The following is a 12,351-nucleotide window of genomic DNA, read 5'->3' as shown; positions in this document are numbered from 1 at the left end:
TTCACAGGATATCTAGAAATGCAGACTTAATTAAATGAATTGTTATAAATGTCCTGAGGCAAAAGAAGGGACATTAACTAATTAAAAGAATCCATTGGTTAAGCTTTGTGAAAAGAATAATTTGTTAAAGAAATTAATAACTCTTATTGATCTGTTTTACAAATCCAACCTTTTATTAGAAGTTTGTTGAACAGTAGATTCCTTGCATTAGAGTGTTAGTTTAGGTATTGTAAGCCTTTATCATTGATGTTTTAATTTAAGTTGTATAGACTATCCAATGATCCAAGCAGAGTGTTTTTTTTTAATTAATTGCTTTTTCTCAATGGGAAAACATTGAGAACATAGGAAGTCTGGTTTTCTGATATTAAATTCTAGATGTCAGTCACCATGAATTGATTTTTTAAAAATCTTTATTAAAATTATGTTATATTATAATGTTTCTTTTATGAATTTTTTTTTTTAAAGCTGACACTACAGAAGGAGAATAATTGAGCAGCATTGGAAGGCTTGGATAAGAGGAAAGCTGAAAAGCTGACAACATATATGGCACTCAATTTAACATTTTGGAAAATCTTTAGATTTTTAAATTTGTAAAGCAAAAAGAGTTGTATTTTGAAGTGTCCTGTGCAAGATTTGCAATTCATTTGTCTTTTAATTTTTCAATTAGGAAAATATATTGGAGAGGATTCATTTTCACATAGTGCCAAGCAGAGACGCAGACATGTGTACCTCTAAATCTTGTATCACTCACCAAAAGTTTGCTATGACTCTGTATGAGCAGGTGAGATGGCTTAACTATTTTAGTAGAGGATATATTTATGTTTTATGACTGATAAATTAGACATGTGTTTTTACCTGCAGTGTGTGTGTCGTAGCTGTGGAGCATCATCAGATCCTCTACCCTTTACAGAATTTGTACGGTACATTTCTACAACAGCCCTGTGGTAAGAGCTTATTAAAGCATATTTACCAAAGATGTTAGTAATGTATGTGATCACATTGAGCCTCTACTTTATGAAACCGTAGCATATATGAATATCTACTCTGTGAGAGGCACAAATGTGCTACCATCACGGGTACTAAGTGATGTCTATCTCAGTTTTGGTTGTTTCTGATTTACCAAATATAGATGTCACTTAGTAATGACAAATGTACAAAATATTAGTCAAAATGTTTATTTATTTATATTTATAGCAAGGTTTTGGAACTATGGAAGAGAGCTAAGTTGAATGGTAAATGGAACTGTACGTGATTTCTTCATTTTTGCTAAGGTGTTACCTTTGCAGTGACCATGTCTCTGCGTGGTGATGGAAGCTAGGGTAAGCAGACAAGAAAGAAAAAAATAAAAATAATCCTCTGTTAGATTTATTGGATTTAAAGCTTCACCATTCACCTGAAATAAACATTTGTAGGCTTCTCTGTCCCCTCGCTCCCTTCCTGGTATTGAAATAGCTTAAGGATCCAAAGGTGATACCTAGGCTTTACATAATAAGAATTGTTTGAACACTGCAACAGCTATTTGAAAGTATAAATATTTGATGTATGAAAGCATTGAATAAGACCATAAATGTTTGCAGATACTTTAATACTTTAGTACAAAAGATAAAACATGAAGCGGTCATTATCAATCAGAATACATCAGTATAGCAGTTAGCTGCTGCTGCTGTTGCTAAGTCGCTTCAGTCGTGTCTGACTCTGTGTGACCCCATGGACGGCAGCCCACCAGGCTCCGCCGTCCCTGGGATTCTCCAGGCAAGAACACTGGAGTGGGTTGCCATTTCCTTCTCCAAAGTTAGCTGCTAAATGCTACCAATGTTTTTATCATTTCACAAAGTGAGTGTTAGGTGCTCATCAATTTCATCATGTTATTAAACTTCCTTGATTTTTTGGATATAGCACATTAGTTCTTAAAGATCATCCAATGTAGTAAGTTGGTAATTTATATATATACAGAGTTGGGAAACATTGGTTTAAAGGAACAGTCTTTAAAGTTTAGTCAGTTGTAGTCAATTTCATTCATCTGATATGAAAAGTAGAATGGTGTTTGAATAAGGATAGACCGCAAATTAAAAACTGTTAAACTTGAAGTCTACTTTGAAAGTGTAAAATGACAGTGCTCTGAGACAGTATCTTAGGTAAAAAGAATAGGAGCTTCATCTGTTTTTTCCCAGTCCACAGCATGAATTGCAAAAGCCCAGATTTTGACTTCTAATTATCTTTCTTTTTATTGGTTATAAGTATTGAATACAATTGTTCAATTGCAAGAGCCCAGACTTTGAATTCTAATTATCTTTCTTTTTATTGGTAATAAATATTGAATACAATTGTTCAATGCTACTATGTTCCAGACTTTACATAAATTGTTGCTTTTAATCTTAACAGAAACTTTTGTTCAAGAAATAGGCTTAATAAGATTAATCTGGTAAATGGGTGAATTAAGATTGAAACCCAGGTCTAGGTTCATTTCAAATTCAAAATGTGTCTGGTTAAAGCACCACCCTGATGCTGTCAATTTTGTAAAAAAAACTGTTACGTACAACTTGAATGAGCCTGTCAGATTTAGTGATTTCTAGTCTGCTTGTGAGGTGCTTTAGAGGAACTGGTACATTTAGTTGTTATTGAATATTCCCTATTATTGTAACTATTGAACTGTTAAATAAATCCAGCTCTAAGAAGGTTAAATTACTATAAAGTAAAACCAGAGCACCTAGAACAGAAAGTAGTAGGAGTAGTGAGCTTGCATTATATATCTTTTTGGAAATGCTAAGTAGTTGTCTCAGTTCAGTTCAGTCGCTCAGTCCGACTCTTTGCAACCTCATGGACTGCAACACGCCAGGCCTTCCTGTCCATTGCCACCTCCCAGAGTTTACTCAAACTCATGTCTATTGAGTTGGTGATGCCATGATGCCATCTAGCCATCTCATCCTCTATCATCCCTTTTTCCTCCTGCCTCAATCTTTCCCAGCATCAGGGTCTTTTCAAATGAGTCAGTTCTTCGCATCAGGTGGCCAAAGTATTGGAGTTTCTTGCAAGGAGCATCAGTCCTTCCAGTGAATATTCAGGACTGGTCTCCTTTAGGATGGACTGGTTGGATCTCCTTGCAGTCCAAGGGACTCTCAAGAGTCCTCTCCAGCACCACGGTGCTCAGCTTTCTTTATAGTCCAACTCTCACATCCATACATGAGCACTAGAAAAACCATAGCCTTGACTAGACGGACCTTTGTTGGCAAAGTAATGTCTCTGCTTTTTAATATGCTGCACAGGTTGGTCATAGCTTTTCTTCCAAGGAGCAAGCATTTTTTAATTTCATGGCTGCAATCACCATCTGCAGTGGTTTTGGAGCCCCCAAAAATAAAGTCTCTCACTGTTTCCACTGTTTCCCCATCTATTTGCCATGAAGTGATGGGACCAGATGCCATGATCTTAGTTTTCTGAATGTTGAGCTTGAAGCCAAATTTTTCACTCTCCTCTTTCACTTTCATCAAGAAGCTTTTTAGTTCCTCTTCACTTTCTGCCATAAGGGTGGTGTCATTTGCATATCTGAGGTTATTGATATTTCTCCCTGCAATCTTGATTCCAGCTTGTGCTTCATCCAGCCCAGTGTTTCTCATGATGTACTCTGCATATAAGTTAAATAAGGGGTTGTCTAATAATACTTAATACTTTGATGTGTGAAAATTAGATTCTAGGAGGAAGTTGGATAGAAACTGACACAGATAACCCTCCCTAGATTCTTTAGGAAATGGTTAGCATTCATAATAGGAACAAAAATCACAAACCTGGCTTAAGTAGCTTGTGATTTCTGCATTAATCATCAAAGGGCCTTTTCTTAGCTGAAAATAATTTTGTGTCTGGAAACTTTAAGCTAGAGAGGGAGACTCTCCTAAAGTTTGTTGTTCTTGTTAGGCAAAAGTTTAAACTCCAGTCTCTATTTATTAAGTAGTAATGTAAAAGAAATAGTTAACTTATAATTACCTTGAGGTAGAGCATCTTATATCATTGATATAGTTCCAAACAATGGTGTGTGATTTCATGTTATTTTATCCTGTTTTTGATCTAATTTCTTTCATCATATACTGCCAAATTTCATTATGTTTCATATCATGGAAATTTACTTTATGGTTAACTTTTCAAACAAAATTGTGTTTTAAGGTAGAAAAAGTGATCATACCTATATTAATAACTTAATATTTTTAGTGCAAATTTATTAGATCTTTTTTAAGTTCATAGGCCAGATTTGGGACCATTTGTTTCTTTCGTAGCAATGAAGTTGAAAGAATGATGGAAAGGCATGAGCGCTTTAAACCTGATATGTTTGCAGAATTGCTGCAAGCAGCAAATACAACTGATGACTACAGAAAGTGTCCTGTAAGTATAATTCAGAGAATGTTAGTGTGCTTCTGTGCTTGTAAACTTGAAAATAGAAATTGCCATGCAAATAGTAATTAAATCTGGAATTAATTTTAAGAATTAATTTTTTAAGTGTTCTTTAGGTAATTGTACCATTGAGCTCTTTATTTCAACATTATTTCTTTAAAAACATGTTACTTTGTGAAGGATTTAAGGTGGCATACGTTGATTAATTTTAAGCTCTGAAGCCTGTCATTTGACTACATTGAAAATTTCGTTTTTGTTCTTCTTTAAATAAACATTACAAATGGTATAATTCTTTTCCCATGTGATATTGTTAGTGAATTGAATTGTTAGTTGAATAAAAATTCAACCTTAAGGTCTAAGGTTGAATTCTTATTTTAACAGATTTACAAAAATATCAAAGAAAAGTTCTTTGATTTAAAATAAATTTGTTTAATCAGTAATTAAGACAGATAGTTTGTTAGAAGTCTTTTAATGTGCTGAATAAATTTCTGATACATGCTTTTGCATAATACAAGCTCTGTAAGGCATTACCTTTGATATATTTGTTTTGATAATTTCAAAAGTTGTCTTTTTTGTTTTTCTTTAGAGTAACTGTGGCCAAAAAATAAAAATTCGGCGTGTTTTAATGAACTGCCCAGAGATTGTTACAATCGGTTTAGTCTGGGACTCTGAGCATTCTGACTTGACTGAAGATGTTGTTCGGAATCTGGCAACCCAGCTTTATCTTCCTGGGGTATAATAATTCTTTTCATTCTCTTCCTTTTTGTTTTTAAATTCCTTTGAAACATTACACTATATGTTGTTTTTCAGAGCTAAATTTTCTTTCTAAAGGAAATAATTTGCAGATGTAACTCTGATAAAGTTCATCAGATCAGGCAAACTGGAATACCTTTCTTGCTTTCTGTTATAAAATAATCCATCACATACTCTATCCTTTTTATCACTGTAGAATAATGATAATACACTGTATACATCTGTGTATATGCTTGTTTGGGTGTATATGATAATGATTATAAATTATAAATATCAAGCTAGAAAATTTTAAGGTTTAAAATTTATCTGTAGCTCTTATTTTTTAATGTGCATCAGTTCATTTCAGTCACTCTGTCATGTCCAACTCTTTGCGACCCCATGAACCGCAGCATGCCAGGCCTCCCCGTCCATCACCAACTCCGGGAGTCCACCCAAACCCATGTCCATTGAGTCAGTGATGCCATCCAACCATCCCATCCTCTTTTGTCCCCTTCTCCTCCTGCCCTCAATTTTTCCCAGCATCAGGGTCTTTTCAAATGAGTCAGTTCTTCGCATCAGGTGGCCAAAGTTTGGAGTTTCAGCTTCAGCGTCAGTCCTTCCAATGAACACCCAGGACTGGTCTCCTTTAGGATGGGCTGGTTGGATCTCCTTGCAGTCCAAGGGACTCTCAAGAGTCTTCTCCAACACCACAGTTCAAAAGCATCAATTCTTCTGCGCTCGGCTTTCTTTAGTCCAACTCTCACATCCATACATGACCACAGGAAAAACCATAGCCTTGACTAGACGGACCTTTGTTGGCAAAGTAATGTCTCTGCTTTTGAACATGCTGTCTAGGTTGGTCATAACTTTCCTTCCAAGGAGTTAGCGTCTTTTAATTTCATGGCTGCAATCACCATCTGCAGTGGTTTTGGAGCCCCCAAAAATAAAGTCAGCCACTGTTTCCACTGTTTCCCTATCTATTTGCCATGAAGTGATGGGACCGGATGCCATGATCTTCGTTTTCTGAATGTTGAGCTTGAAGCCAACTTTTTCGCTCTCCTCTTTCACTTTCATCAAGAGACTCTTTAGTTCTTCTTCACTTTCTTGCCATAAGTGTGCATATTACTATCTTATTTTAAATTGATTTGTATTACAGTTAAACTTTTAGATAGTTATCTTTTAGGTAGTATGGTTAATGTATGTTAAAATAATGCGATTCAACCATGAATTATCAGGAAGTGTGTGATTTATCTCATTTTGTTTTATGTATGTAAAGTGTCTGTTCTGTGTTCAAGATGCTGTGCTACTGAACTAAGTTGTAGTAATTACATTTTGTTAGACATCATTTCTCTTATAGACTAATCAAAAGTAATAATTCTGTTAACAGTGCGGTGTGGTGTCTTTAGTACTAACATCAGTTTGGGACAGTATGCATGAGAAATAATTGTCCTAGAGAATCAAATGCATGACTCATCAAATGATTGTTCCTCATCTGTGAAAAGAACTATTAAATATACATTATTTTTAAACAGCTTTTTTATAGAGTTACTGATGAAAATGCCAAAAATAGTGAGCTTCACCTTGTTGGCATGATTTGCTACACCAGCCGACATTACTGTGCCTTTGCTTTTCATACCAAGAGTTCCAAATGGGTATTTTTTGATGATGCAAATGTGAAAGAGGTAAGTGACACTTGACTAACTGGAATAATTACTGTGGTTTTTACTTTTGAGGGGTAAATGATATAATAATGATAAAATTATATAAAAATGATAATTATATGCGGATACTTATATAAATTAGTAATGCTGCTGCTGCTACTGCTAAGTCGCTTCAGCCGTGTCCGACTCTGTGTGACCCCATAGATGGCAGCCCACCAGGCTCCCCCATCCCTGGGATTCTCCAGGCAAGAATACTGGAGGTGGGTTGCCATTTCCTTCTCCAATGCTTGAAAGTGAAAAGTCAAAGTGAAATCGCTCAGTCGTGTCCGACTCTCAGCGACCCCATGGACCGCAGCCTACCAGTCTCCTCCATCCATGGGGTTTTCCAGGCAAGAGTACTGGAGTGGGGTGCCATTGCCTTCTCCATAAATTAGTAATAAGTGGACTTAATTATAATAGCATCATTAAAGACCTTCAGTATTAAAAATTAGAAAACCAAATAGACGAAGTGAATACTTTAGTTGTTGGACGTCAGGCAGTCGAACAGAAAAAAGGAACCAACATGGTGAACCCTCCTTGCTGGCTAGAGATCGTTTTTGGATTGCAGTGCAGAGATGGCAAACCCAAACAGAGCCTCGTAGTCTCATTGAGCTGAGGAAATTGGAATTCACAGGGGCCAAGATGGCTAAAATTTCCTGGACGATTATCAGAAAGAAAGCTGTACAGAGGGAAAGTTCTGGGGATCGGCAGAGGGCTCCCCTTTCAATCTTTGGGTGAATAATGATCAACTATGTGTAGGGCAAATGTGCTCAAGTTGGGAGAAATAACCACTGGGAAACAAGGCCAGACAACTCCCAGAACTTGTACAGGGCTAGGATAGCTTGCATCTTAGTAGCAAGAGTGGGTACACAGAACATCAAGTAGACTCCTCAGAAAAGTATCACCTTAGTAGTGGGGCTAAATTATTCCGAGACTGAAGATTGCTCTGGACCTGACATAAAAAGCTTAAAATGAAGCTGTCAGAGGATGAAGCTGATCCCATGCAATTTAACATAACACAAAACTACATGCTAACAATTTAAAAGGAAAGAAAAAAAAACCCTCAATACCGAAAAATGTAAAATTCAGTAAAATGTCAGTATGTCTTTTCAAAATAGTATTCAATAAAAAAAATTACAAAATACTCAAAGAAGTAGGAAGCTATGACCCAGCCCCTGAAGGAATAACGGCAGATCTGCTCTGCCATTTCATTCCTTCAAGTCACATGATAATGGGGTGAGCAGGCAGGGTAGGGAAATGGAGCTTACCTTCCTTTCTCTCAGAACCTTGAGCATCAGCATCTCAAAAGTAAAGGTTCAAATTAATATCCAGATGATCTTGGAGCCAGTTCCAGGCCAGATCTGATATTAAATTACTTTAGAAAGAAAAACACTAAACATGACAGAACTAGAAATACCAGATAAGACTTTTAAAACTGCTGTTTAGCTATAGAGAGATTTATTAGATAACAGTCAGTAAACATGGACCATAAAAATAACTGGTAAATTGGACTTCGTCAAAACTTCTGCTCTTCATTAAGATGCTGTTAGAATGAAAAGACAAGCATAGACTGGGAAAAAGCATTTGTTAATTATATATCTGGTAAAGCCCATATCCAGAATATATAAAGAACTCTTACAACTCAGTAATAAAAAGACAAATCAATTAAAGAGTGAGCAAAAGATTTGGACAGTTCAAAAAGAAGATATTAATATATGAATGGCCCTTGAAATGATATTCATTGCATCACTAGGCATAAAGAAGTACAAATTCAATTCACAAAGAGGTTGCATTACTCACCTATTAGAATGCCTAAAATTAAAAAGATTGTTTACACCAAGAGCTGACCAGGATGTGGAACAGCTGGATCTCTCACGAGGCTGATGGAAATGCAAAATTGGATAATCACTTTAGAAAACAGTTATAAATTCAAATGTATACTTAGCATGCTGCTGCTGCTAAGTCACGTCAGTCATGTCTGACTCTGTGCGGCCCCATAGACAGCAGCCCAACAGGCTCCTCTGTCCCTGGGATTCTCCAGGCAAGAATACTGGAGTGGGTTTCCATTTCCTTCTAAAATGCATGAAAGTGAAAAGTGAAAGTGAAGTCGCTCAGTCATGTCTGACTCTTAGTGACCCTATGGACTGTAGCCTACCAGGCTCCTCCATCCATGGGATTCTCCAGGCAAGAGTACTGGAGTGGGTTGCCATTGCCTTCTCCAATACTTAGCATACAACCTAGCAATTCCACTCCTGTAAAAGCATGTATCTATACATTATTTATAATTCAGTGTTCTTAGTAGTTTTATTTATAGTAACCAAAACTAGAAACAACTCAAATAGATAAAGATAACTCATAAGGTAAATAGATAAAGATAACTCATCAGGTAAATAGATAAAGAAGTTGTGGTATAACCATACACTGGAACATAATAATCAGCAGTAAAAGGAATGAGCTGTTGATACAGAAAACTGTTGAGTGTGGAGAAATCTCCAAAGCATTGTGCTAAATGAGAGATGTACAAGCTGGATTTAGAAAAGACAGAGGAACCTGAGATGAAATTGCTAACATCTGTTGGATCATAGAAAAAAGCAAGGGAATTCCCCCCCAAAAAATCTACTTCTGCTTCACTGACTATGCTAAAGCCTTTGACTGTATGGATCACAACAAAGTATGAAAAATTCTTAAAGAGATGGAAATACCAGACCACTTTACCTGGCCCCTGAGAAACCTTTGTGCAGGATAAGAAGCAATAGTTAGAACCAGATATGGAACAATGGACTGGTTCAAAATTGGGAAATGATTACATAAGGCTGTAAATTGTCACCTTGCTTATTTAATGTATATGCAGAGTACATCATACGAAATGCCAGGCTGGATGACTCACAAGCTAGAATCAAGATTGCTAGGAGAAATACCAACAACCTCAGATATGCAGATGAGAACCACTCTAATAGTAGAAAGCAAAGAGGAACTCAAAAGCCTCTTGCTGAGGGTGATAGAGGAGAGTGAAAAACTTGGCTTAAAACTCAGCATTCAAAAAACTAAGATCATGGCATCCGATCTCATCACTTCATGGCAAATAGAAAGGGAAAAAGTGGAGACAGTGACAGACTTTATTTATTTATTCTTTAATACTTTGACATGGCAGTTTATTAAGAAGTTCCGTTTGAGTCAGTTTGTAGCAGCATTTTGGCACTCCTATTTTGCATCCTGATAGCTTAAATTGTCAAAATTTGAAGAAAGAACTGGGTATATGGTCACTCTGAGTTTTAGGTTTGTTTTGTTTTCAAATTAGTCTAGTTTTTCAAGTATCTCAGAATCCCAAGTAAAGAGAGTAAACAGCTAAATGTGTGTAATATGAACAAGCTCCTCAGCAGTTTTTTAAAGGTCCTTTTCTTCTCTAAGCTAATATTCTAGAATGCTTTGTTTTTTGTTTCATTGGTTTTGTTTTTAAATGAACGTTAGGTGTAACTTACAAACATTAAAATGCAGCCCGTGCAAGGTTACAGTTTGGATCGTAACAGCTGTATACATGCCTGCAGCCTCCACGCTCATTGTACGGAACATTGTCACGGCTCCAGAAAACCCTGTCCTGTCCCTTTGCTGGCACTTTTGCACCCTAGGCCCCAGGGAATCACTGACCTCACCATAGATGAGTTTTGCTCATTTTACAACTTTTATATGTGTGGTACCTTATAATACATATTCTCTGTGTTTGGCTTCCTCTGCTAAGCATATATTTATCTTTTAACATGTAGTCATATATTAAAATGTGTATTGTGTTGTGTGTATCAGTGCCTTATTTTTATTGTTGTGTTCCATTTTATGACCGTATAACAGTTTATCCATTCACTTGTTGAGTTATGAACAGTCTTCGTGTGAACATACTGTTTTCCGTTAATCTTAGATAATACTCAGAAATGGGATTTCTGGGTTGTATGGTATGTGTTAATCTTTACAAGGGACTGGCAAATTGATCTCCAAAGGGATTGTACAGTTTACATTCCTGCCAGCCATGTACTGGAGTTCCAGTTGCTCCACATTCTCAGGAGCACTCCATATTGGTGGTCATCTTAACGTTAGCCCTTATAGCGAATGTATGACATTATCTCAGTGTGGTTTTAATTTGCATTTCCCCTATGATTAATAATGTTTTGAGTAGTCTTTCATGTTCTTATTGGCCATTTTTAATGTCTTTTTGGTTAAGTGTTCAGATGTGTTGTACATTTTTCAAATTGGATTGTCTTATTAATGAGTTATAATCATCTTTATTCTGGTCACCAGTTCTTTATTAGATATATATGGCTTTTTTTCCTTTTCTTAATGGTGTCTTTCAAAGAGCAGAAGTTATTAATTCATTTTGATGAAGCCAGTTTTATAATTTTTTTTCTTCTCTGACTTGCTTGATGTCCTATCTAAGAAATCTTTACCTCCCCCAAGGTTGTTAAGATTTTATCTTTTGTTTTCTTCTATAGGGCTTCCCTGGAGGCTCAGACAGTAAGGAATCTGCCTGCAATTCAGGAAACTGGGTTCAATCCCTGGATCAGGAAGATCCCCTGGAGAAGGAAATGGCAACCCACTCCAGTATTCTTGCTTTGGAAATCCTATGGATAGAGGAGCCTGGTGGGCTATAGCACATGGGGTTGCAAAGAGTCAGACACCACTGAGTGACCAACCCTTTTATAACACCTTCTTCTTTATAGTTTTTTCATGACTCATTCTGAGTTCATTTTTATGCTTTTAGTGAAATGATGTCAAAGTTCATTTTTTCATATGGCCATCCACTTGTTCCAGCACCATTTTTTTAATAGACCATTATATTTCCCCATTAAATTGCTTAAAGTCTGTCAAAAGTCAGTCAACCATGTATATGCAAAGCCTTTCAAAATTTGATATTCTAGATCTTAATATAGAAAGTGTATAATCTTGCTTATCAATTTTTTAAATGATAATGTTTAAAAGATTTTTATGTTGACTAGTTTCTAAATAAAATTAATTGTATAATATGATGAATAGTTGAACTGGTAGTATCTGGGTGTCTTTAAATTTTTTTTAATATACAAAATAATTCAGTCTCTGCCTTTTCATGTAATGCATTGATTGCAAAGTTCTGTTTCTATTCATTGTGATTTTTTTTTTAAGGTTGGAAGTAGATGGAAAGATGTGGTCTCCAAGTGTATCCGATGCCATTTCCAGCCATTGCTTTTGTTTTATGCGAACCCAGATGGCACAGCAGTTTCCACTGAAGATGCACTCAGGCAGGTCATCAACTGGTCACATCATAAATCTATTGCAGAAAATATAGGTAATTCTTCTTTAAAAGTTCTTTTTAGTGTTTTTCATTGTCAGAATCACACTAGAAATACTAATATAGTGAATATGAAATGAATTTTGGGGATAATCTCAAAATGTAGTTTCAGTGGAGTCCAGGAAAATTCTAATACTTTGAGTTAGTCTTTTTAAAGAACCTTTCCTCATCTGTGGCCTCAGAGGCACCTTCAGCAGCCACCCACTACCCTGCTCACACAAGCCCAGGAGG

The 12,351-nt window shown here is 36.2% G+C and overlaps 1 protein-coding gene across 2 annotated transcripts in view; it reads left to right on the top strand.

Annotated features, from left to right (window-relative positions):
• Positions 1–12,351, top strand: part of USP53 (ubiquitin specific peptidase 53) — a 58,926-nt gene that overhangs the window by 27,116 nt on the left and 19,459 nt on the right. For both annotated transcript variants that reach the window (XM_006067662.3, XM_006067661.3), the window contains 6 exons: positions 668–781; positions 862–944; positions 4,263–4,368; positions 4,964–5,110; positions 6,642–6,791; positions 11,955–12,117. In XM_006067662.3, coding sequence (XP_006067724.2) covers positions 668–781; positions 862–944; positions 4,263–4,368; positions 4,964–5,110; positions 6,642–6,791; positions 11,955–12,117 — 763 coding nt within the window. The remainder of the gene's footprint in view (positions 1–667; positions 782–861; positions 945–4,262; positions 4,369–4,963; positions 5,111–6,641; positions 6,792–11,954; positions 12,118–12,351) is intronic.

Source organism: Bubalus bubalis, chromosome 7, assembly GCF_019923935.1.
Source record: "Bubalus bubalis isolate 160015118507 breed Murrah chromosome 7, NDDB_SH_1, whole genome shotgun sequence".
NCBI classification, from domain to species: Eukaryota; Metazoa; Chordata; class Mammalia; order Artiodactyla; family Bovidae; genus Bubalus; species Bubalus bubalis.
The sequence above is the reverse complement of the archived record's forward strand: the minus strand, read 5'-3'. Positions and strand labels throughout refer to the sequence as shown.